Here is a 27,307-nt window from a genome sequence, read left to right as displayed (position 1 = left end):
TATCAGTCAGAAAGTAATTTCCTGTGTTAGTTTTAAGTTATTAGTCTTACAACACATAAATTGTTTTTATTGACCAGTGCTATATGAAATAGTAATCAAACAAATGCTGTGTTTGTGGATTTCAAAAAATAATGAAAGATTTCATGCACTAAAATCCAACAGTAATTTAAATGTATTTTTAAGTGTGATCTCCATTATTTGAATAGGTACAGAGTGTATCTGATGTTTGATCCCCTCTAGAACATTTTCTGTAATTTTTTTTTTTAAGTAACCTATTTGTTAGTGATCTTGTCAAGTGAAAGTAACTTGAAGTTTCTGTTCTTTAAAATTGGATCCTGGCCATTATTATTTAAATATATTTTTATTGATTTCAGAGAGGAAAGGAGAGGGAGAGATAGAAACATCAATGATGAGAGAGAATCATTGATCAGCTGCCTCCTGCACATCCCTTACTGGGGACTGCTCCCGAAACCCAGGCATATGCCCAGACCCTTCAGTCCCCAGGCTGATGCTCTATCCACTGAGCCAAATGGGTTAGGGCTAACCTTTTGATATGAGTTGAGCAAAACAATGGTTAACAATTATAGAATTTATTGAAGCAATCTTAAAGCAGAGCTAGAAATTATTTTTGTTCCTAACCTTAAGATTATCATTTAATGTTTTTCTACCTAATATTTTGCTGTAAAACTGAAATACTCACAGTACTTCAAGAAGGCAAAGATGAATGAATGTCAGAATTAGTGGGCTTTAAAGGTAATAGACTATAAGTGTTGATGTTTAGTGCTTGTGTAATCATCATTTGTTGCATTTATTTGGAAACTAGAGGCCCGGTGCACAAAAATTTGTGCACTGTGTGGGGGGGGGGGGCGTGGGGAAGAGTCCCTTAGCCCGGCCTGTGCCCTCTCGCAGTCTGGGACCCCTCGGGGAATGACCACCTGCTGGCTTAGGCCCGCTCCCTGGGAGATTGGGCCTAAGCTGGCAGTCAGACATCCCTCTGGCAGCCCGGGAGCCCTAGGGGGATGTCCACTTGCCAGCGAGGAGCAGGCCTAAGCTGCAGTCAGACATCCTTAGCACTGCTGAGGAGGCGGGAGAGGCTCCCACCAACACCGCTGTACTGGCAGCCATCAGCCTGGCTTGTGGCTGAGCAGAGCTCCCCCTGTGGGAGCACACTGACCACCAGGGGGCAGCTCCTGCATTGAGCGTCTGCCCACTGGTGGTCAGTGTGTCATAGTGACCAGTCATTCCCAGTCATTCTGCTGTTAGGGTCAATTTGCATATTACCCTTTTATTATAAAGGACAAATTAGTTTACATTCTGAATTTTTACCTCAGCAAAAGGCAAATTTCTGGCGAATAAAGTGAAACCTACAAAAGTAGAAGTTGCTTTCTAATTTATTGATTTTTTTTTTCTTTTCTTTTTTGGTTAATCCTTACCGGAGGATATTTTTATTAATTTTAGAGAGAATAGAAGGGAGTGGGGAGACAGAGAAATATAAACATGCATGTGCCCCAGTTGGGGATTGAGCCTACACCCAAGGTATGTGCCCTTAATCAGAATCGAATCCAGGACCCTTCAATCTGAGGGTTGATGCTCTATCCATTGAGCTATACTGGCTAGGGCAATTTTCTTTCTTTTTGAATGAGGCAGGATAACATTTCTTGAATTTTGAAAAATAAAAAGGCAATGAAAGACATTACATTTTTCTGTTATTATTATTTTGATCTTTATATTGGGTTGCTTCCTAAAAGCATGTCCCATTTATTTATATCAACACTAGAGGCCTGATGCACGAAATTCATGCAAGGGGCTCGGCCCCCACCGTGGCGGCATCTGGGGGCCTCTGCTGCCTCTGTCTTGGCTCCCACCACCACAGCTTCGTCTGGAAGGATGTTCGGTCTAATTAGCATATTATACTTCTATTATTATAGACTAGAGGCCTAATGCACAAAATTCGTGCAAGGGGCTTGGCCCTTGCAGCTGCAGTGGCTTGCCTCAGCTTCGTTCAGCTGTCCTGCCTAATTAGCATATTGTGCTTTTATTATTATAGATTTGCTTAAAGCTCAGTTGGGAGGAGGGGAAGGTGGTAGAGGATGGGTATATTTGAAGTGGCAATCAAAAATCCTTAAATTCCTTATATCTTTACAAGCTAGTTTTAATCTGGATAATGTAATTGACATTAGTTTTCTTAAAGTAATTTCTTAACTTGTTTCAGGATCATTACTATATTTAAAAATTGATTGTAGTTGGAACTTCTTCAACTATTTATTGTATTAGACTGGGCCAGTATTCACTCACCCACTCGTTGTTATTGAATACCTACACTATGGGCCAGGCAAGCATGATCATGGTGTCCCTGGCTTCAAGGAGCCTACACTCTCTGGAGCAAAGTGGACAAATAATGATAGTAAACTGTGATTTATATCTTTTATTTCTAATACATATTTTTTTATTGATTTCAGAGAGGAAAAGAGAGAGATAGAAACATCAATGATAAGAGAGAATTATTGATTGGCTGCCTCCTGCATGCCCCCTACTGGGGGGAACAAGCCTGCAACCAGGGCATGTGCCCTTGGCCAGAATCGAACCTGGGACCCTTTAGTCCACAGGCCTACGCTCTATCCACTGAGCCAAACTAGCTAGGGCAGTGTCTTTTATTTCTGAAATGAGTGCAGTACAGCGGATGGAAGGTTATTTTGGGGGGAAATTTAAACAGCATTCCAACAGAAGAATTGTTCTAAAATGATTTTAAAATAAATATTCCTTTGAAAAGTTCAGCCATTGTATTAGTCAAAGAAGGATGTTTTGGAGAGGTATGATGTTTGTTGATAGTATTATATACTGGGCTGGGTGACTGGTTGATTAATACATGAGTTATGACTTTTACTGGTCGTTTATCTTCTGGTGGCTAATCATTGTTTTAAGAGGTTGAATTGCAGTTGTGGAAATGTGTGTGTGTGTGTATCCCTAAACTTTTTATCGTTTAGTTTGTATAAGCAGTGCTTCTCAACTGGGCATAGTACTTTTCCCTCTGTATTTCTTTCTTTGAGGGCATTTTCAAATATGTGGGGTCAGTTGTTTGGTCATTGCAGTGACTGGGGGTCATGGATGCTAAATTTTCTGAAGTGAACAGGACAGTTCCACTTCATTGAAATTTATCCCTCTCCCTAAATACCCACAGTGCCCTTTTGAGAAACAGTGAACAGATTGAAAAAATTTATTGAGGTTTATTTTTAATCACTATTATCTTTTCATGTTAAGATAATATAGTTTTATTAAGAAATGAAGTTAATCTAGACAGGTCCAGGTAAACGCTCTTCAACCATATTTAAATTCACACTGAGCTTGCAAGGTCAAGAAAATTTCTACTTCCTTAGCAGGAATTATAAGCAATTACTAAAACATTTCACTTTTACTAGGTTAAAGAGGGTAGCATATTATTGTCCTAATTGATACAGATATTTGACCTTTTGATATAATTTAATTCTGTACTTTTAAAAAGCATTTAATGCAAGGACTAGGTTTAGATCAGCGGTTCTCGACCTGTGGGTCGCGACCCCTTTGGGGGTTGAATGACCCTTTCACAGGAGTCATCTAAGACCATCGGAAAACACATATATAATTACATATTGTTTTTGTGATTAATCACTATGCTTTAATTATGTTCAATTTGTAACAATGAAATTGGGGGTCACCACAACATGAGGAACTGTATTAAAGTGTCGCGGCATTAGGAAGGTTGAGAACCACTGGTTTAGATGTTAGCAGGGGATATAAGGTACAGGAGAAGCTAGTGGTATATAAAACAATGAGGGAAGATTTAAATATCACTTCAGGGCGATAGTTGAAGACATGCCAAAAGGTTGTGTACCATTAACTAATAAACTTGCTTTATTTTCTTTTCTCTGTTTTTAAAATGTAGTACATTGAAATGACTTTTAAAAATTCAAACACCAAGAAAGGCTGTACAACAAAAACTTAATCTCCTTCCCACACTAGACCTCCAGTCACCTTCCACAAAGATAATCACCTAATAGTTTTGTATGCATATTTCCAGAAATAGTTTGCTCTTCTTTTAAAAAAAATTTAAAGTCCAGCTATGGTCGCTCAGTGGTTGAGCGTCGACCTATGAACCAGAAGGTCACAGTTTGATTCTTGGTCAGGGCATATGCCCAGGTTGCTGGCTCTATCCTTGATCGTGCAGGAGGCAGACGATCAATGATTCTCTCGTCATTGATGTTTTTTCTCTCTTTAACCTACTCCCTTCCTCTCTGAAATCAATAAAAATATATTTTAAAAAATTAAAGATGAGGACGTACTATACACTGTATTTTGTTTTTCACCCCAAAATAGTGTCTTTGAGGTCATTCCATAGCCACCCATGTAAAATCTATAGCTTTCTGTTTTACATTGTATAATTCCAGTCTATGCTTATAGTGTCTACTTAATTAGTTAATTATTGGTGAATATTTAGAGCAGGGGTGGGGAAAGTCTGGCCCTATAAGGCACTTGAAATCATTTGGTCTGGCCCTGCCAAAGCATTAGGGGTGAGTTAATTAAATGTTTGACCAAATATAGCAGGCTAATTTTTAAGTTGATAGTTTTGTCTGATCCACGAATGATGATATAAATATCCAAATGGCCCAAGGTTCCCCACGCCTGACTTAGAGGAATAATTTAACTTTCTGTATGGTAATTTCAATGAGTTCAAAGTAGATAGTAGCACTTCAGGTTGGGGTATCAGAACGCTTTACTGAGGAAATACGATTTTTGCTAGACCTTAGTACCATATTAACTATTCTTAGTGCCGTATTAGTATAAGAAACAAAAATCAAATTAAAACTATTAGGGAGCCACAGAGTATTTAAATTATGTAGTTAAAATATTTCTGTATATATTTTTGTTTCATCTGTTTGATACATGTTGATTCCTTTATTTGCATGTTTTGCTTAGCTTTACTTATAGTGCTAAGGATTTTGAAAATGCTTGAACATTTTCCCTAAAATAGACATTTGTCTTTTGCATATTGGAGGATATCTTACGTTAATTTATAGGACACTTCAAATCACAAGAAAAAGATGGCTTTCTTGTTAATTAGTGATAATTACTTTAGGTATTAAGGGAATAATAAGTCATTTAAATTTGAAAAGTTTAGGTAATGCTCAGGGGAAATAATTTTCCAAGTTTTCATAATTAGTATGATTGCATGCTGGAGATAGTAAATTTCACATTCTACCTATTTTAGCAAAGGAAATTTTTTTGCCAAATTTTGCTTGCCCCTCCTTCTTGACACTTTTTTGGGTCTAAATTAAAATGGGGGAAGAGAAGATGTATTCTGCAATTTCTCTTCATAATATTTTATGTTATTGACCTGCAAAGCCATGGATTTTTAAAAATATATGTTATTAATACTATATGAAACTGCTCCTGTACTTATTTTCCTTGAAATTCTGTCAAGGTTGAGAAATTACCATATTTTCCTCAATTCCCACACATAAATCTAGTTCTTAAAATTAACCAATCAGTATGTGAGTAGCCTCAAAGTTTGCTTTTCATTAATGTTTGTCACACACCCCATTTAACTTTTAACTATGTATTGTTTTCCAAGAGAGCCATTTGATTCATTGTTTCTCTTTTGTTTTGAAAGTTGCAAAGTACATTTCAGTGGGTTAAAAAAAAGATATCTTCTCCACCCTTAATATGTCACATTACAAAATTTTAATGGTCCCTATGTACATAGACTGTTTGGCCAAGAAGATTTGTTAAAATTCAACCAACTACATTTATTTATTTATTTATTTAAACCAGATTTTTTATTATTTTTTTTATTTTTCCAAAAATTGCACCAAGGTAAAGCAGAGCCCCACCTGATGTGAATGTGTTGTTTAGGTGTTAGCAGTACTGCCTTCACTAGACATTCATTGGATAGTAGTGCAACCCCAGGGAAAGGATGGTTTTAACCAGATATTTAAATTCCTCTTAATGTAAGAGTACTAAGGGAGTTGCAGAGAATTTAGGAGTGGTCCCTTCCTTCTAAGAGTTTACAAAATCTGGTGCACATATTAATAGTTAAGCAACAGTATTGGGTAGTAAAATATCTAGTAATAAATATAATAAGAGTGTAATGTAAGAGAACTAGAACATTTTGAAATTACTTAATTTAGCTAAAAATTGAGCAGGAAAGGGAAGCACTTTTTACATTGGGTCTTGAATGAATTTGTATAACCAAAAAGTGGGAAGAATGGGAATAAACACTCAGAGAAATGAACAACTGTAGCCCTCATCAGTTTGGCTTAGTAGATAGAGCATTGGCCTGCAGACCAAAGGGTACTGGGTTCAATTCCGGTCAAGGGCACATACCTTGGTTGCAGGCTCCTCCCCCACCTGGGCTCTGGTCAGGACATGTGCAGGAGGCAACCAATCAGTGTTTCTCTCACGATGTTTTTCTCTCTTCTACCCTCCCTAAAAATCAATGGAAAAATAGCCTCGAGTGAGGATTAACAAAAAAAAGAAAGAAAGAAATGAAATTACTGTTCAATCTGGCATCTTGCAGAAAAATGTCAGGGCTCAGGATGAAAAATTATATAGAAAAATCAGACAAAGGGTTTAGGATCCAAAACAAGGACTTTTAATTAATCTTGTAGGTGTAAATAATATGTGGTTACGTTGCCTAAAGGCTCACCCTTACAAATTTGGGATCTATATAACAGCCTAAGCGACCGTAACAGCAGAACGACAAGAACGACCAATCACTATGATGTGAACTGACCACCAGGCGGCAGACACTCAACACAAGAGCTGTCCCCTGGTGGTCAGCATGCTCCCACAGGGGGAGCGCTGCTCAGCCAGAATCCGGGCTCATGGCTGGCAAACACAGCTGCCACAGCTGGAGCCTCTTCTGACTCCACATTAGCAGGCTGGGATGAGCGCAAGTGGCACGGTGCCCGACCCCGATTCGGGCTCCTCCCTGGCCACCTGACGCTTGGTGCACAGCTACATCCCCCAAGGGGTCCTGGACTGTGAGAAGGCACAGGCTGGGCTGAGGGATACCCCCCACCCGCCCCCTCCCTCCAGTGCATGAATTTTATGCACCGGGCCTCTAGTGTCTCTCTCTCTCTCTCTCTCTCTCTCTCTCTCTCTATATATATATATATAAAAGTCTAAGTTCGACCATTCAACCAGTCACTATGACACACACTGACCACCAGGGGGCATTCGCTCAATGCAGGAGCTGCCCCCTGGTGGTCAGTGCACTCCCATAGCGGGAGCATCACTCAGCTGACTGATGGGCACCAGACACCAGGCTCACAGCTGGCGAACGCAGCTACGGGGGCGTGAGCCCCTCTGACGGACACTATTCTGCGCGTCCCTCCCCATCCAGACTGGGATTGTGACTGGCATCGGGACTGACTGGGCCTGAGCCCGCGGTCACTTCTTGGTCATGGGCTTGCTGGCATCGCCCTAGGATGGGCACGCAGAGACCACAGTGGAGCGGCAGCAAGCCTCCTGAGCAGCGGCAGCAGGCACAGAGGGACCAGGATGAGTGGGAGCAGCATGGCGCCTGACCTAGGCTTGGGCTTCTCCCCGGCCGCCTGCCCCTTCGTGCACTACTACATCCCTTTGGGAATGTTGGACTGCTGCTTTCGGCCCAATCCCCACAGGCCATGCCAAGGTTCCTCACTGGTGCACGAATCCATGCACTGGGCCTCTAGTATTGAAATAAAATTAAGTTCAGAGTGTTAGAAGCTTTGCTTTGTTTTGAAGTAGTTTGTATCCATTATTGCCATGTAACATACTATCCCAAAACTTAATGGCTTTAAAAGAATGAATGCTTTTATTACTATTCTCAAGTCTTTGGCTCTGTTAGGTGGTTCTGCAATTAGCTGGTAGGTTGTTTGGGTCTGGCTCAGTGGTCCCAAATGGTCTAGCTTAGCAGTCACCAACCTTTCAGACCTCGCGGACCACCAGTGGTTTGCAGACCACCAGTTGGCGACCGCTGGTCTAGCTCATATGTCTTGTGGTTGTCCAATGGGTTGTAGAAGGGCCTCAGTTAGGTTGTAGAGTGGCTCATCTCTGCTCCACTCTTATCCTCTAGTAAGTAGTCTGGATTTCTTTCCATGACAGCAAGAAAGCAAGTTATAGGGCACAGCTGCTTTTCCAGGCTCTGCTTGCGTCCTCTTTGCCATTGTCCCATTGGCTACATCAAGTGGTCAAACCCAGCCTCTTTGTGGGCACAGGGAGATGTGATTCTTTAGGCACCATTGATTTTTAAAGAGAGTAGAAGGGAGAAAGAGAGCAGAGAGAAACATCGATATGAGAGGACACATTGATTGGTTGCCACCTGCATGTGTCCTGACTGGGCCAGGATTGAGCCAGCAACTGAGGTACAGGCCGACGCTCTAACCACTGGGAAAACCGGCTATAGCTAATGTTATTTTCAAAGTAATGACAATAGATGACTTGAAAATTACAAGATTATTAATGCTTTAAAATTATTCTAGGCTATTATCATCAAACATGTTTCTAAAGTAGTCTCTTAAGTGTAAATGAAAATGTCACTTTATATTACAACAGTCATTTTAAATAACTATGTCTTTGATCAGTTCTTTTAACACCAACAAAGGTTTATATCATATCTATTTCAAGGATAAAGCAACAAAAAGTTATAAGGAGCATGCGATGGGTTGCAGTAGACAATTTTGTTAAAATTAAAGCCAGCATCAGCATCCCAAGCCTTTAATTCACAGTATCTAATGGCCTGTCAAGCAAACTATATATGAAAGAATCTAGAGTGTAGGTTTTTTCATCAAGTAAAACAAGATCTATAAAAGATTTTTGGGGTGGGGGGAGTCTCAAACACAAACAACACCAAGTGCTGAGCACTTTGCATATTATGATGCTGGAAGTACATAGTAAATGTTAGCTATTAATGCATTTAAGAGGACTAGGTCTGAAATTTTCCCTCATAAAAGAATACTAATCTTGGTGTTAGTAAAATAGTCTTTAGTTTCTTGTCATCTAGGTAGTAGTTTTCAAACTTAAAAAAAATTAGGGGGACACCCTTCCCCCCAAATCTTACCTGGTAGCTTAATCTATACAGTAGAAAAGTTATCGCTGCAGAACAGTTTGACAAGTTCTAATCTAGAATATAACAGCATCACTGCTAGAGGACGTAAGGGAGTTCAAGCATACTTCTGACATTTTCTTCTTAAACAGGGGTTTTTCTTATTTTTCCTCATTCGAATATTTTCTTCTGTGTACTTTCCCAAAGATAATGAATGCTTTTGTTATAGAAATGTAATAAAGCCATTCATTACTGAAGACTTTCATATATTTTATTTTATTTTGTAAAACTTTTAATTGTGCTGCTTACTCTTGTCTTACATACTAAGACACATTAAATAAACTTATTTTCTTGTACCTGAGTTTTAAAATAATTTTATTTCTCTGGAAGCATGGCACTTGACGTGCATATAGTGTGAATAGAGAAATTGTACCTTATGAGAGGAACAATAAATATTAAGTACTAAAACTTATGCACACAGTTCCACAGATATACCCAGCTAATGTTTATTCTTTCTGAAAATTTATTAAGAAGATCTAGGCATATGCATTCTTCCAAATCATCTTCATCTTATAGTTTCTCTGGATCTTTCATTTTCTTCCTTGGGTTTCCAAAGAAGAGGCAGTTCTCTGGAAAGTGGATCTTTTTCTCTGTGCACTTGATCCTCTCTCCCTCGGAGAACCTTTCCACTTTGTCTTCATCAGTTTTCTTTCCATCATTCCTATCCTTTAATCTATAGATATGCATCTCTCTCTCTCTCTCTCTCTCTCTCTCTCTCTCTCTCTCTTCTGTTTGATAATCTATGTTTAGATTTCTCCCTTTTCTCTAACCTCTTCTCTCTACATATGGGACTTATCCTAAAAGATACTTTCTTTAACTCTTGTTCCCTAATCTTTATAGCCAGACTTTTTAGAAAGGTATATTAATTGCCTTCATTTCTTACCTTTCATTGCAGCTTGGACTGTATCTCTCACCACACGTAAAATGTTCTTTTAAAGGTCCCTTGCTTGGCATATCTATAATAAATACTTAATTAACTGTAGGCCTGAGTAGCAATCTAACAGCTCTGACTACTTCATGTGCGTACATAAGTTAAAGAAAAGTCAATTGTCAGCATTTAAAAGCCATGTTTTTATGTTGAAATGAGGATGTTTGGCCTCTTTTGTGGAAAATCAGAAGATAATGGTAATATTGGACTCACGGTTACAGGCTGAAGTTGCTGCCAGCTTAAACCCTCCCTCTTGGCATTTTAAAATATTTGTGACCTTGCCCTAGCCAGTTTGGCTCAGTGGTAGAGCATCGGCCCGAGGATTGAAGGGTCCTGGGTTTGATTCTGGTCAAGGGCCTTGTACCTTGTTGCAGGCTCCATCCCCGGCCCTGGTCTGGGCATGTGCAGAGGCAACCAATCAGTGTGTCTCTCTCACATTGATGTCTTTCTCCCTCCCTTCCACTGTCTCTAAAAATCAATGGAAAAATATTTTTAGGTGAGGATTAAGTTTGTCTCCCTTCAGTTTATTTACACTGCTCTCCTGATTCTATTACCTGCGTGACTGCTCCATAGTTGTCTTCTGTAAAGGAAAAACTTTTCTCTTTCCTATGTAGGGAAAACCCCAGTTCTTTCCTACTGTTTCTTCCCTGTGAGTCTCCTTTACTACTCACAAAACACTACTAGTCACCAAATGTATGAGGACTTTTTCCTGTAACAACTAGAAGTCTCTGACACCAGCTGGGTGCTCTACAATTTAATTCAATTCTGACACTGTCACCTGAAGTGTCAGACAGATCTCACAGGTTGAGCTCAGTCCCATATGATTACCGCACCCCAACCCCACTTCAGAGGCCAGTCACAAGCCCAGATAATCAACAGTGTTTCTGACTAAATTAGCTATACATCTGAGGTTACCACAACTCCCTCCTCAGTTTGATTAATTTGCTAAAGTGGCTCACAGAACTTGGGGAAAGATTTACTGTGCTTATATTTATTACTTTATTAAAGGACGCATTAAAGAGCCCTGGCCAGTGTGACTTGGTTGGAGCATTGTCCCGTACACCAAAAGGTTGTGGGTTTGCTTCCCAGTCAGGGCACATACCTAGGTTGCGAGTTTGATTCCTGGTAGGGGACATGCAGGAGGCAGCCACTTGATACTGCACTCTCACATCGATGTTTCTCTCTCTTGCTCTCTCTCACTTTCTCTCCCTTTCTCCCTCCCTCTCTAAAATCAATAAAAACATCCTCAGGTGAGTAATTAAAATAAGAAGGATGTGATAAAGAATGGTGCTGGCCAGTGTGGTGCAGTTAGTTGGGTGTCTTCCAGTGCACCAGGAGGTTGCAGGTTCAATTCCCGGGCATGGGTCAAGGGCACATGCCTGGGTTGCGGAATTGTTCCCCCATTGGGGGTGTGCAGGATACAGCCGATTGATGTTGCACTCCCACAATGATGTTTCTCTCTCTCCCCCTTCCTCTGTCTCTAAATATTAATAAATTAAAAAAGAAGAATACAGATGAACAACTAAAGAGAGATATATTCCCTAGCTGGTTTGGCTCAGTGGATATAGCGTTGGCTTGCAGACTCAAGGGTCCCGGGTTCGATTCTGGCCAAGGGCATGTACCTTGGTTGAGGGCACACACCCAGTAGGGAGTGTGCAGGAGGCAGCTGATCGATGTTTCTCTCTCATCGATGTTTCTAACTCTCTATCCTTCTCCCTTCCTCTCTGTGAAAAATCAATAAAATATATATTTTAAAAAAAGAGAGAGAGACAGATAGGGCAAGGTTTGGGAGAGTCCCAAGGGCAGCAGCTTCTCTGTCCTTGTAGAGTTGAGGTACATTACCCTCTCCCTGTGAAGTATTCACCCACCTGGAAGCTCTGTGAACCCTACACTATTAGCTTGCTCAGATAGGCATAATTATTAACTCCATTTCCAGCCCTTCTTCCCTCTCTAGAGCAGTGGTTTTCAACCTTGGCTGCACATTAGAATCACCTGGGAATCTTTTTAAAATCGTGATTTCTGGGCCTCATCCTCCGGAAATTCTGTTTCTTTGTTACTAATGTTGTGGCCCCACCCCATAACAGAGAAACAGAATTTCTGGAGGGTGAGGCCCAGAAATCAGGATTTTAAAAAGATTCCCAGGTGATTCTAATGTGCAGCCAAGGTTGAGAATCACTGCTCTAGAGGATTGGGAATGGGACTGAAACTCCCAAGCTTTTAATAATGACTTGGTTGTCTGGTGATTAATACTCCTTCTCCAGGATGCTGGCCCACAACAAACAAAAATGCTTTTATCTCTTATCACTTAGGAATTTACAGGGTTTTAGAAGTCCTGCGTTAGGAATGGGGTCAAAGACAAATATTAGAACAAGATGCTGCTTGTGTTATCACTTCAGAATTATAAAGGTTTTAGGAGCTCTATGCCAGGAACCAGGGGCAGAAACCAATATATATTTTTCCTATTGTCTCATGTCTTCACTAACTCTTCCTTTCACCTGCTGGCAGCACACAGTAATTATTAGCTAGTCTATATACACTGAATGGCCAGATTATTATGACCACCCCATCCGTACTTTGTTGGGCCACCTTTTGCCTTCAATACTGCGGCGATTCTTCTTGGCATTGACTCCACGACTCCACGAGATGTTGAAAGGTGATGCGAGGAATCTGACACCATGCCTGATGAATAGCACTGTCCACTTCTGTGAGATTTGATGGTGGTGGAACCAGCTGCTGATGGCTCTTTTAACTTCATCCCACAAGTGCTCAATTGGATTGAGATCTGGTGATTGTGGGGGCCACCTAAGCAAGGTAAAGTCTCCCTCATGTTCTTGAAACCACTCCTGCACAATACGAGCACCATGGCATGGCGCATTGTCTTATTGGAAAAAGCCATCTCCATTGGGATACACCATCAACATGATAGAATGAAGTTGATCAGCAATGATACTTAGGTATGTTGTGCTATTCAGACGTTGTTCCACACGAATTAAAGGGCCCAAATCATGCCAGGAAAACATGCCCCAAACCATAACACTGCCCCCACCAGCTTGGTTTGTACTCATGCATGTGGGGTGCATGCTTTCATGCTGTTTCCGCCAAATTCTCACTCTGCCATCTGCATGATGCAACTGGAAACGTGATTCATCGGACCACATGACTTTTTTCCAATGCTCGACCATCCAATCCTTGTGTTCCTGTGCGAATTGGAGACGTTTTGTCTTGGTAACTGTAGACAGCAAAGGTGTTCGAACAGGCCTTCGGCTTCCATATCCCATACGATGCCGTGTACAGCTAATTTGCCTACAAACATCAGGTGGTCATAATAACCTCGCCACTCGCCAAAACCAGTTTTGGCTCAGTAGATAGAGCATCTGAAAGGTCCCAGGTTCGATTCCAGTCAAGGGCATGTACCCCCAGTGGGAGATGTGTAGGAGGCAGCTGATGGATGTTTCTCTCTCATCGATGTTTCTAACTCTCCCTTCCTCTCTGTAAAAAATCAATAAAATATATTTAAAAAAATAATCTGGCCACTCAGTGTATATAAAAACCTAAGCGACCATTCGATCAGTAGCTATGATGCGCACTGACCACCAGGGGGCAGACACTCAACCCATAGGCATGGAAACGTGGAACAGACTGATGAATCTCAGAGGAAAGGGGGAAGGGGAGGGTGGGAAGAGATTAGCTAAAGATCTTATATGCATACTAGAGGCTCTGTGCATGGATTCGTGCACCGGTGGGGTCCCTCAGCCTGGCCTGCGGGGCTTCTAACATCCCCTGAGGGGTCCCAGATTGCGTGAGGGCACAGGCCAGGCCGAGGGATCCCATGGGCCTCTAGTATTAATATATTTTAAAAGGACTAAATTCAAAATTTCTGTGTGTGTGTGTGTGTGTGTGAGAGAGAGAGAGAGAGAGAGAGAGAGAGAGAGAGAGAGATATTTTCCTCAATGTGGTTTTCTTCTTTTCACTCTTCGTTAGTGAAACAACAGTTTTCCCTAACCCATTTTGGCATCTGACCACAGGACTCCCTCAAGTGGCTCATACTGTCCTGGTTGATAACCCATGCTTTACATACTAATCTTAAGTAGTCATCTACTCTGGCAGCATCCCCTGTATCTCACTCTGGATAGGATTTCCACGTGTTCATTGTTTTAGACATTGTCACTTGTCTTAGCTTTGGCTCCTACTTGCAACCACTTGTGAAACTCTTCCACTCAGATATTCATGTCTGATATTGAACTCATCTACTCCCCCACCCTCCACCAAAAAGAAAGCCTGTTGGTATTGGTGACAACCCGACCTCCCCCAAATTTAAGTTTTTAAATCTTCAATCACTTTTAGCTCCCCCTTCTTTCACCTCCACAGCCCAGTCGCCAAATTCACTCATTCACTGTTTACTGTTTCCTTTTCTGGTTAGATCTTCAACAAGAAAATTCAACAAAAACTTTTTTTTAATGAAGGTACTTTTCTGTCCTCTATTCTCTTCTCCAGCCTATCCTCTTCTGTATTATTACTAAGATTATCAGTTATCTTTTCAAAAAACAGGTATCAGATTCTGTCCTTAAAGACTTCAAAAGGCAGCACAATGTTGAAGAGTTCAGATTCTGGATTGGACACCATGAGCTGAAATCCCATTGCTCAGTTTCAACTATGGGCTCAGTTTCTCAACCTATTAAATGATAATAATACCTACTTCATAGGGTTGTGGGGATTAAATGAGACATTAGCATGGTGCCCATCACATAAGTAAACACTACATAAATGCTATTCTCTGAAAAATAAAATTTAAGCTAACTAGTAGCCTTATTTATATTCAAGGACTCCCAGTATGCCAGCATGGCTGATTGGCAGCCATATTTCTTACTTCCTTTGTAGCATTGGGCCTTTATAGTCTGTTTTTACAGCATAGTTTACACATCCTTCCACACCTCTGCTTTGGCTTTAGCTCTCTCCTTTAGTGTTTCCTTCTTTTATCAATCCCATTTCTGCACATTTCTTTCCCTCAATCTGTGATAAGATTATTGTATATTATTACATTTTTCATGAGGCTTTCCTATAGTAATCCTGAATAGATTTAATAATGTATGCTTCATCCTTTTTTATTGGACGGTGTGTATTTTTCTGGCTTTTATCATAGCTTCTCTGTATTATGACTGTATTCCTTGCCCCCAGATTGGAGCTATTTAAAAGAAGGAGCCAGGCCTTATTTTACTGAATGGCAAGTAATTAAATTTCGTTGAATGATTGTCTCCTCTTTTTTCCTTGAATAGGTGTTTTTTGGAGGGAGGAGTTTTCTGGTCATAAGAGTCCATTACTAACTGAAATTAGGTTTCTTATGACCACTCTTGTTTCATCTCAGTTCTGACATTGGGTGATACCTCTGTTCAGGGCAGACAAGGGTTCAGTTTGATCAAATATATATAGTTCTTATAAAGCAAACGTGAGTGTATGAGAGGAAGGAGAGAGAGGAACTCATTTAATCATCAACAATCCTCTTCAGTAGGTAGTTACTAACTCTGTTTATATATAGAGACTGCTGAAGCACAGATAACTATAATAACTTGCCCAAATCAAGTAACTAGGATTTAATTTTCAAAAAACAAGCAAAAGCAAAACCCAAACTAAGTAAAACATTGTTTTTCATAGGTTACTGATTGTGGAAATTTGTTTTATAGTGTACAAAGGGTATTTACAATATTAATCACTTGAAACTAAACTTCAGAAAGAAGAACAATGAATTGGTTAATCCAAGATGGTGGCATAGGTAAAGACCTGTACTTGCTGCCTCCCACAACCATATCAAAATTACAACTAAAATACATGACAACTATCATCCAGAACTATGGGAAACCTGGCTGAGTGGAAGAACTACAACTAGAGAAATAAAGAAGAAAGAGCATTGAGACTGGTAGGAGGTGCGGAGGCGTGGCGGTTCCGAGGTATGGAAGGGGCTGGCACCCGGGTGTGCCACTTTTTAATCGGGGGCGATATAAGCTCCCACGTGCTCCTGAGCTCCAGTGCCGGGCAACACTTTGGTGGACCCAGACACATATGGTGAGAAACTGGACTGTCAGGCATCGGGGCAGGAATGCGGGGGCAGCTTTCTTCCAGACAGAGGTGCGCACAGCAGCAGTCAGACCTCTCCGTGCAGGACTGACTGGCAGCCATTGCTGTTTGCTCTGCCCTCAAGACTCCCTGAGACCCCACCCCACCCAATTTACAACCCTACCCAAGCTGTGCGCAGTGGCTTTTGCATAAGAATGGCCTGTCCTTTCTCAGCCTAAAACCTGTCAAACTGCAGTTGGGTCTGGGAGCCCCAAAGCTATCTAAAGAAGGCAAAGGCAAGCACTGCAGCAGCCTGCCTTGCTTCACAGCTGGGCCTCATCTGGGCACTTTCAAACCCCATATAAAGAGGAGGAATCTGCAGATCTCTCTGTAGGTCTTGCTGGGTGGCCCCAGGCATGCCTGACTTTGCACCTCCTTGGAGATTCAAGAGCCAGTGTACCCAGTGGTCAGTATGAGACCATATCAGATTACAACTCAACATCCATAAGTGACATTCTCAAGGGGCAGACTCAGTGAGCACCAAAGCCCCACTGAAGCAAGTCCTGCCCCATAAGGGTGTCTCCTGCACAGCAGCACTTCCACTGTAGACACAGCTGGTCCTCACAGCCAATTGGCCTGAAGGTAAACAAACACAGGGAAGCAGCCAAAATGCAGAGACAAAGAAACGTGTCACAAGTAAAAGAAATGGAAGAAAGCAAACTACCTGATATAGAGTTCAAAACCACACTTATAAGGTTACTCAAGAATCTTCTAGAAAGCTTCGAGAAACTTAGTGAGACCTTCGAGGAACTTAGACCTTCAAAGATCTTAGTGAGAATGCCAAAAAAAAAAAAAAAAAAAAAAAAAAAACGGAATAGGACCAGTCAGAAATTAAGCTTACACTGACTAAAGAATAATACAGAGATTCAACAGTAGAGTAGAGGATCCCAAGAATCAAGTCAAAGATTTGAAATACAAGGAAGCAGAAAACACCCAACCAGAAGAGCAAAAAGAAAAAAATCCAAAAATATGAAGATAGTGTAAGGAGCCTCTGGGACAACTTCAAGTGTACCAACATCCAAATTATGGGGTGCCAGAAGAGAGAGAGTAAGATATTGAAAACCCATTAGAAGAAATAATGACAGAAAACTTCCCCTACCTGGTGAAAGAAATAGACTTAAAAGCCCAGGAAGTGCAGAGAACCCCAAACAAGAGGAATCCAAAGAGGACCACACCAAGACACATCATAATTAAAATGCCAAGAGCAAAAGATAAAGAGAGACTCTTAAAAGCAGCAAGAGAAAAAAAGTCAGTTACCTACAAGGGAGTACCCATACTACTGTCTGCTGATTTCTCAACAGAAACTATGCAGGCCAGAAGGGAGTGGCAAGATATATTCAAACTGATGAATAGCAAGAACCTACAACCAAGATTACTTTACCCAGCAAAGCTATCATTTAGAATTGAAGGTCAGACAAAGAGCTTCACAGATAAGAAAAAGCTAAAGGAGTTCATCACCACCAAACCAGTATTATATGAAACTAGAGGCCGGTGTGCGAATTCATGTACCAGTGGGGTCCCTCAGCCTGGCCTGCGGGATCGGGCCAAAACTAGCTCTCCAACATCCCCCGAGGGGTCCCAGATTGTGAGAGGGCACAGGCCAGGGCTGAGGGACCCCACTGGTGCACGATCGGGGCCAGAGAGAGACACGGGAGGTTGGCCAGCTGGGGAGGGACTGCAGGGGGCTCCAGGGCATGTCTGGCTCATCTCACTCGGTCCCGATTGGCCAGACCTCAGCAGCAAGCTATCCTACCAGTCAGAGCGTCTTCCCCCTGGTGGTCAGTGCACATTATAGTGACTGTCAGCTGGTCAACTCTCTGCCCCCTGGTGGTCATTGCACATCATAGTGAGCGGTTGAGCGGCCTTAGCATATTACGCTTTGATTGGTTGAAAGGTGGACAGGTCAACCGGACACTTAGCATATTAGGCTTTTATTATATAGGATGCTGAAGGGTATTCTTTAAGAAGAGGAAGAAGAAGAAAAAGGTAGATACAAATTATGAACAACAAAGTGACAACAAATACATATCTATCAACAAGTGAATCTAAAATTCAAGTGAATAAAAAATCTTATGAACAGAATAAACTGGTGAATGTAATAGAATCAGGGACATGGAAATGGAGTGGACTGACAATTCTCAGGGGAAGGGGATGGGGGTGCGGGAAGGGATGGGACAAAGATCTTATATGCATGTATGCAGAACCTATGGACACGGACAGTGGGGTGGCGAGGGCCTGAGGTGGGGAGGGAGCCAGGTGGAGGGGAGCTGGGGCGGAGGGGGGGAAGAGGGACATCTGTAATAATAGGAACAATAAAGATTAAAAAAAAAGAACAATAGCCTTACTAAAAAAAAAAATGTTTTAGTGTTCTTTGTTTAGCAGGAGTTGGAATTAGTTTGAGATTTTTTAAGTAATATGTGGATCTTTTAAAGGTAATCAGTACATATGTATGACCTACAATGAGAGCAACTTGAAGAAATCTGTTTCTGATCCCCAATTATAATTTTTTATTTTATTGCACTAATTTTTAAAAATCTGCATTTCTTAAGTGTTTGGCCTCTTCGTATGGTGCAAAGACGTACTTAAAATCCATGGGGAAAGGTAGGGTCTACATCAGTGGTCTTTAAACTGCTTTTAATTGGGTATTATTCTAGTAAACATTTGAATATGAAACCTCAATATGGGAATGTTTAATTATAAATCATATATACACACTTATGCATACATATGTAGTTTCAGTTTATATAGTTTAATCTGTTTATTAAATAATAAAGTTTTAAGTGAAGGGGGTGTGGGAGATAGAAGAGAGAAAAGGGAGGATAAATGGTGATGGAAGGAGACTTGGCTTGGGGTGGTAAACACACAATACACTAGACAGATGATGTATTGTAGAATTGTACACCTGAAACCTATGTAATTTTATTAGCTGTTGTCACCCCAATAAATTCAATAAAAAGGAGTTTTAGATAAATTAAATAGAAAAATATATCCCCATGCCCCTGTACTTTATTGTATACTCTCTCATTGGAAACCACAGTTTATAGTGCTGTAGGTAGCTGAAGTTTCTGAAATATATTGTTAAATAACTGCCTGAGCTATTTTCCCCATTTTCAGAGTGTAATGGAGAAGTGACAGCAGTGAGCCAATCAGATTTTTTTGAAACTTTTAGTCAAATTTAATGTAATATATACTTACAGTTTATTGCTTCTGTCATGCTTTATCCTTTATGTAGATCCCTGAGTATTGAGTGTGGCAGTTATCAGATTCCCTCCCAGCTCTAAATCAACTCTTTATAACTTGCTCTGCAATATTGGCTTGACCCTGTAGGCATCTATGTTGTGTGAAGTTAAGCTTTGTCAATAGAGGATGCCTAAGGAACTTTACGCAAGCTAGGGGCTTCTGTTTTTGTTTCTTGTTCCAACTGCATGGCTGCAAGTGGCACAGATATATGGCCGTTCAGGTGGATGCCAAGTGGACAGATTTTGTGAGCTCACAGCCCCAACTTAGTGACCACTTCATCAGTTTTCCTGACATGGGCATTGCATACCCCAAACCTCATGTCTCCTGATGGAAAGCCACCAGTCAACATCCCAGCTCCTCATGCATGCCTGTGGTGTCACAGATGGTTATTTCCCCTGGCCCTTCCTATGCAGATGCTGCTGGCAGTCAGGTTCTCAGTATCCTAACTCCCATTGTGTGCTTACCCACCATCCTCTTTGGCCTAGCCCAACATGGAGAACAACTTTGCACTCCAGTAGATTGCAACCACATCTTCTCCAACAAGGTCCAAAACCTAGCTTTGGGGAAGGGCACTCTTCCAGATTTGTATGTTCCTTGGATACTGCAGCTGATCAATGATTCTCTCTCATCATTGATATTTCTATTGCTCTCTCCCTCTCCCTTCTTCTCTGAAAACAATAACAAATATATATTTTTTAAAAAATGCAATGAAGTGGAGTTTCCTTCTAGAAAAGGTCTCTAGAGCTACTAAAAATTTGTATTTACGCAATAGTTGATAAAACTATTTCTCTGGATTGTATAAAGAGGGAGACAGGGATCACTGATAAGACATGGTAAATGATGTTAATTAGACTTGGCTTTCTCCCCTGCTTCATCAGAGTCTGGACTCTCCTCGTTTTTAGTTTCTCTGTTTTCTGTAGGTAGCTTCCTTAGTTTTTTGGTTAGCCGCTAGACTGGTTTCCCTTTGCTTCCCTTTCCCCTTTTGTTTTGCACTTTTTTTTTTGTCTGCAGATTTGTCCTTTCCTGCTGCCTTTTTTGGCTTTGTTTCCACTTTTGCAGGTTTTTAGTTAAAAACCTCACAGATCTCCTCTTGGAGTCTGCCGACCTCTGGGCAGAGCTGGCCTTGCTCCTGGGAATCCTGGCTAGGGAGCCTTCCAGCCATGCACTGAGTACCCTAACTAAGTTCGGAAGCTGGGCTGCCTGGCTGCTGCTGCTCCTCCTCCTGCCTCCCCAGCTGCTGGGACCTGCTGTCGACAGATTTTAAACCAATATTCTAAGTTTCCAGAAATATTTAAACATTGTAAATATCCAAAGGTTATTTTAAAATTAGTTTTTAGGATATCAATATTCTTAACTTTTTTGCATTATGTAAGAAAAATTTTTAAATGTAGATTAACACACAGCCAGCTGTATTATCCTTTTAATTATTTTAGAAAGTTTAGTTCCGTTGTCTTTCAAGTAAAAAAACCAAATATCAAGTTTGAAAATGAACATAATAATGAGGGATTTAAAAAAAATTTTTTACTGTTGAAAGTATTACATATGTCTCCCTTCGTCCCCTTCTAGCCCGCCCCAGGTCTTCACCACTCTATTGTCTGTGTCCATGGGTTATGTATGTATGTATACAAGTTATTTGGTTGATCTGTTTTCACTCACCCGTTCTTCTAGTCTCTAGATCTATTTTGTTTATCAGTTTATTTTGTTCATTAGATTCCACATATGAGTGAGATCATGTGATACTTGTCTTTATTTGGCTTATTTCACTTAGTGTAATACTCTCTAAGTCCCTCCATGCTGTCTCAAAGGGTAAGAAATCTTCTTTTTTAGTGCTGCGTTGTATTCCATGGTATAAATGTACCACAGTTGTTTTGTGTTTTTTTTTGCCACTCATCTACTGATGGGCACTTGGGCTGTTTCCAGATCTTAGCAATTGTAAATTGCGCTGCTATATAAACATAGGGGTACATACATTCTTTCTAATTGGTGTTTCGGGTTTTCTAGGATATATTCCTAGAAGTAGAATCACTGGTCAAATGGCAGTTCCATATTTAATTTTTTGAGGAAACTCCATACTGTTTTCCATAATAGCTGCATTCCCACCAGCAGTGTACTAGGGTTCCCTTTTCTCCACATCCTCACCAGCACTTGTCATTTGTTGATAATAGCCATTCTGACCGGTGTGAGTTGATACCTCGTTGTTTTAATTTGCATCTCTCTAATAGTCAATGACTTTGAGCATTTTTTCATATGTTCCTTCGCCATATGTATGTCCCCTTTGGAGAAGTGTCTATTTAGGTCCTTTGCCTGTTTTTTAATTGGATTGTTTGTCTTCTGTTTCTTAAGTTGTATGAGTTCCTTATATATTTTGGATATTAAACCTTAATCAGATGTATCATTGCCAAATATGTTCTCCCATATTGTGGACCGACTCCCTTTTCATTTTGTTGATTGTTTCTTTTGCTGTGCAGAAGCTTTTTATTTTGATGTAGTCCCATTTGTTTATTTTCTCCTTAGTTTCCTTTGCCCTAGGAGATGTACCCGCAAAGATATTGCTATGACATATATTTGATATTTTGCTACCTATGGTTTTTTCTAAGATTTTTATGGTTTTACTACTTACATTTAAGTCTTTTATCCATTTTGAGTTTATTCTTGTGTATGGTTTAAGTTGGTGGTCTAGTTTCATTTTTTGGTATGTATCTTTTCAATTTCCCCAACACCATTTATTGAAGAGACTATCTTGACTCCATTGTATGCTCTTGCCTCTCCTCTGTCAAATATTAATTGAATATAATGGCTTGGGTCGATTTCTGGGGTCTCTGTTTCCATTGATCTATATGTCTGTGTTTTGTCTTTTTTATAATAGCCATTTCAACAGGTGTGAGATGATATCTCATTAATTATTTTTAGATAAGGACTCTTTTTTTTAAATCCTCGAGGATATGTTTGTGTGTGTTTTTAATTGATTTTAGAGAGAGAGAGTAAAGGAGGGGGAGAGAGAGAATATTGATTGGTTGCCTCTCGTACATACCCCAACGCAACCAACTGGGGGATCAAACCTGCATCCTAAGTATGTGCCCTGACTGGGAATTGAATCTGCAGTTGTGTGGCTTTTTTAATTCTTTATTTTTGAAAGTTTTATATATGTCTCCTTTTTCCCCCATTGACTTCTTCCCGCCTGCTCCTGCCCCCCAGCACATGCCCCCACCCCCCTATTGTCTGTGTCCATCAGTCATGCTTATATGCATAGGTACAAGTTTGGTTGATCTCTTACCCTTCCCTTTCCTTCCCTCTGAGGTTTGATGATCTGTTCGATGCTTCTATGTCTCTGGATCTATTTTTGTTCGTCAGTTTATGTTGTTCATTACATTCCACAAATGAGTGAGATCGAGTGTTATTTACCTTTCTCTGACTGGCTTATTTCGCTTAGCATAATGCTCTCCCGGTCCATCCATGCTGTTGCAAATGGTAAGAGTTCTTTCTTTTTTACAGCAGTGTAGTATTCCATTGTGTAGATGTACCACTGTTTTTAATCCACTCATCTGCTGAAGGGCACTTAGGCTGTTTCCAAATCTTAGGTCTAATACATTCTGTCACTTCTGAGGATATTAATGATAGTTTTTTGGAATTTTGTCTTCTCCTTGAATAGTTTCTGCTCATTCTCAACTTTCTTTTCCTTTTTTAAATTTATTTTTTACTGTTTATTTTGCTCTCTCACCTATTAGATACTTTCCTCAAATGTCTAGCTGTCCTCAGCCATCCACATTTACTTACTAAAAACTGATTGAGAGGTACAAGCTCATGAGTTATTATAGTCTTCACAATAAGGGGACTTAGCTGGTTTTTTTCCTGGGGAAGACCTGGTGTCAGAATATCTCTGTGAGTCTTTTCTCGTGAGTTCCCAGAGAAGGACTCGGCTAAGGACTCTGGAGGTTCTGGCCATGATCTGGGGGAGAAGAGTTGAGAAAGGGCGCTGTCTCTATATAGACAGTATGTGAAGATTACTTACTGCCCTGTTAAAGATAAGATACCTCCCCTCAATTGTGTATATAAAAAAAATCTGTACAGAATAAACTTCTGCTGGGGATAGAGAGGAGTAGTGGCTAGTTTATGTGACCAAGCTGTGGAGAGAGATGAGGAAATCAGGGAGGCTTAACTGCTAAAATAGACTTCCAGCCAATCTTCATTCTTATCCCCATTTTCAGAGGCACCTAGCTCTCTCAATTCTTGAGCCCTTTGGTGATTTCTACAGAGTCAGTATCTTCCTGTAAAGCTTACTTAGAGTGCCAATCTTCATGTACTTTCCACTGTTTAAAATTTTGTTTCTTTTTTCTCCATTACTATTTTCTTGGTTCAGTTTATGCTGCTTTTAAAAAATTAGTTTTAGTAAAGCTTCGAGAGAGCAAGGTGCAAAATGTATGTGTCTAATTTTTCCACAGAAACCTTAAAATAAATTTTAATAACTTTGAAAGTTTAAAGAGTAGTACTCATTCACCAAAAGTTCAGGGGGTCCACAAGGCCAAACCTATAAGATATTTTTCTTCTTTAGCACATGTACAATGGAATGTGTCAGAGGTTACTTGACATATGATATAGCAACAGATTAAATGCAGAAATAGATATGATTTCTGCTCTTTTCTAGTAAGTCAAACACTGAAGAGATCTGAAAAATGTAAAACAATGCCACTGTTTTAAATTTTTTGGAAATGTTTATTTTCATTAAAAATGCCTTATTTATAGTAACATGATGGTTTTATTGTTATTTTAATTCCATTTATAAGTACTTTAAAAATCTAAGTTTTCATTTCTAATATGACTATCAATTGTTGTAAACTACATAAACAAAAACTCTTTGTGATTCTCAGTAATATTTAAGAGAATAAAGGGTCATGAGACCAAAACTGTTGAGAACTTCTAGGGAATCCTATATATAAATTGGAACTAAAACATGAGTTTAACAATATAAACACATTCAACACTCCACTGTTTTTATGTTTATACTAGAGGCCCAGTGCACGAAATCCCTAGGTCTAGCCTACGACCAGGGCCATCTTCTGCCCATTCACCAGTTCCCAGTCCTGCCCCGCCGCCGCCACCACCACCACCGATTGATCAAAAGCTGGGGGGAGGGACCAAGAGGTCAGCCGTTCTACCTGCTTGCCAGTCCCCAGTCTCGCCCCGCCATCACCCACCCGGTTCCCCATGGTTCCCCGTTCGCCATGCTGCAGTCGGAGCCTGCGGTCCAGGGGTCGGGGGGAGGAACCAAGAGGTGGTCAATGCACCTCATAGCGACTGGTCAAGCAGTCATTCTGGTCATTATGGTTGCTGGGCTTTTATTAGATAGGATATATATACATGTCCTATAAACATACACTATAATGTATCTGTAGTACATGTCATTAGGGATGGGGGACAGTTAGGAAAAAGAAGTTAAAAGGCTCCTTGGAAGCAGATGATAATGAAGAAGAGGTTGAGAAACACTATGTTGGAGATCTCCTTAGAGCAGCGGTTCTCAACCTTTGGGTCGCGACCCCTTTGGGGGTCTAACAACCCTTTCACAGGGATCGCCTAAGACCATCGGAAAACACATATATAATTACATATTGTTTTTGTGGTTAATCACTATGCTTTAATTATGTTCAATTTGTAACAATGAAAATACATCCTGCATATCAGATATTTACATTACGATTCATAACAGTAGCAAAATTACAGCTATGAAGTAGCAGCGAAAATAATTTTATGGCTGGGGATCACCACAACATGAGGAACTGTATTAAAGGGTCGCGGCATTAGGAAGGTTGAGAACCACTGCCTTAGAGCAGGATCCTTTAACCTTTTTTTTAATATATTTTATTGATTTTTTTACAGAGAGGAAGGGAGAGAGATAGAGAGTCAGAAACATCAAGGAGAGAGAAACATCGATCAGCTGCCTCCTGCACATCTCCCACCGGGGATGTGCCCGCAACCCAGGTACATGCCCTTGACCGGAATCAAACCTGGGACCCTTCAGTCCGCAGGCCGACGCCCTATCCACTGAGCCAAACCGGTTTCGGCCCTTTAACCTTTTTTTTGGTTAGTATTTCTCTATCTCAGGTCTGTCCATAATACACACTATAGAATAGAGGGTGTAACCACAAATATCTTGTTAGGGGTCCTATAGGTTCCTTAAAGAGAGAGCCAGCTTGTTGAGGCTTTTAGCAGCCAGACTGTCCATGCCTGGTTTCAGTCAGGGTGCTTGGCTCATCTATGACTCAGCTCCAGCCATTAGTTGCCATGCCAGAATATGAGTTGCCTAATTTTCCAAAATTTTAAAAATAGAAAAGTTAGAAATCTAAGGTTTATGTGAAATTTATTCTTTTTAAATATTAAACTAATTAGAATCATTTTTAAGCAATGTATACATTCGTCAAAACCTGTATGAGCTAGCCGCCCCCTTCACATTACACACTGGTGTAGTTTCTTCTGGTATGAAGGAATGTGGCTCCAAAATACGACTCCTATACAGTTTTCTGAACTCAGAATCATCTTGCTCCTTCTTAAATAACTTCAGTTCTGGGTCCTCCTGTGCCAGGAGGCTAACCTGTTCTATTTTTGGTTAACTCTAATTGTTTGATGTTTCTGCCTCATGGAAAGCAGAAATGTATCTTCTTCACACTTTAACCTCGAGCTCCTGGTTTGCCCTGTGAGACCACACAGAAGAAGACTCTTATGTGACAAGTTTTCAGATTTGTGATTTTGGCTATGAATCAAATTTCCATTTGTCCAGAAATGTAGGGTTTGAATCTTCTCTCTGTCTCTTAAATAGCTCTGTGATCTTGGGGCTTATTACTTTAACCTGTTTATGCTCCAGTTTGTCCGTTTTTAAAAGAAGCATATTACTGCCCTGACTGGGTGACTCACTTGGTTAGAGTGTCGTCTAGTACACCAAAAGGTTGCAGGTTCGATACCCAGTCAGGGTACATACCTAGGGTTCAGATTCAGTTCCCTGGCCAGGCAAGTATGGGAGGCAACTGATTGATGTTTCTTTCTCACCTTGATGTGTCTGTCTCTCTCTTAAAAAATAAAATAAAATAAAACATCGGGAAGAGGGTCCTAATATATGGTGACAGGAAAAGTTTTGACTTTGGGTGGTGGGCACATGGCGCAATGTACAGATCAGAAACCCACACCTGAAACCCATATGTTCATGTTGACCAGTGTCACCCCCCAAAAAAAATAATTAAAAAGAATTTTTTAAAGCAATAAAAACATATCCTCAGATGAGGATTAAAAAAAAAAAAAAAAAAAAAAAAAAGTCAGCCATGGGATTCCAGTATGGCTGTGTGACCTTTCGATATAGGTATGTGATGTAATTCTGGCCATTGAGACCTGATGAGAAATCTAATGGGAATTGGTTTGGGGGTATTCTGGAAAAGGTTTCCTTGTTCCTAAAACAGAGGCACATGAAAAGATGGCCTCTTCTTTTCTTCCGGTTATTGCTGACCCTGGGTAAGAAGCTTGTTTCACTCTCTTGACACACCTGGGTGTTAGGTGGGGCATCATCTGACAATGGAAGAGTGAAGACATAGGTTGGTCATATGATAAACCTTTCTTATTGTTAGTGTTTTGAGTTGCATTTTCTTTTAGCTAAAATAATCTTAACAGATAAAGAAGTCACGTTACTTAATTCTATTGTGGCTGGCAAATTGGATAAAAAGTATTTAACCTCATGGAGTTATGAGGAATAATTGAAATAATATAGGTAAAAGGCACTTTGTAATTGTAAAGTAATTCTGCGTATTTATAGTTCTGTTACATTACCACAGTCAGTATCTGTTGGCCAGTGGACAGAATGTTTCACAGACAGTGAGACTGCCTGGCTTTGCTAATTACTAATTGTATTAATATTGTGCAGGTCACTGGACCTT

General features: G+C 40.4%; 1 protein-coding gene and 1 non-coding gene across 3 annotated transcripts in view; one reads left to right on the top strand and one right to left on the bottom strand.

Moving 5' to 3' along the window:
* ZNF292 (zinc finger protein 292) overlaps positions 1-27,307 on the top strand; it is a 77,516-nt gene that overhangs the window by 3,906 nt on the left and 46,303 nt on the right. Inside the window, exon 1 of one of the 2 annotated variants that reach the window (XM_036316429.1) lies at positions 22,841-22,865. The exons of the other annotated variant lie outside the window; for it this stretch is intronic. Coding sequence (XP_036172322.1) covers positions 22,851-22,865 — 15 coding nt within the window. The 5' untranslated portion in view covers positions 22,841-22,850. Of the gene's footprint in view, positions 1-22,840; positions 22,866-27,307 lie in introns of those variants that run through there. 2 annotated transcript variants of the gene reach the window in all.
* On the bottom strand, positions 5,827-5,952 carry LOC118660905. The gene has a single exon (XR_004969086.1). It is a non-coding gene; the product is annotated as a U4atac minor spliceosomal RNA (small nuclear RNA).

The sequence above is a fragment of the Myotis myotis genome, unplaced genomic scaffold (genome assembly GCF_014108235.1).
Source record: "Myotis myotis isolate mMyoMyo1 unplaced genomic scaffold, mMyoMyo1.p scaffold_m19_p_7, whole genome shotgun sequence".
Classification (NCBI taxonomy): Eukaryota; Metazoa; Chordata; class Mammalia; order Chiroptera; family Vespertilionidae; genus Myotis; species Myotis myotis.
The sequence above is the reverse complement of the archived record's forward strand: the minus strand, read 5'-3'. Positions and strand labels throughout refer to the sequence as shown.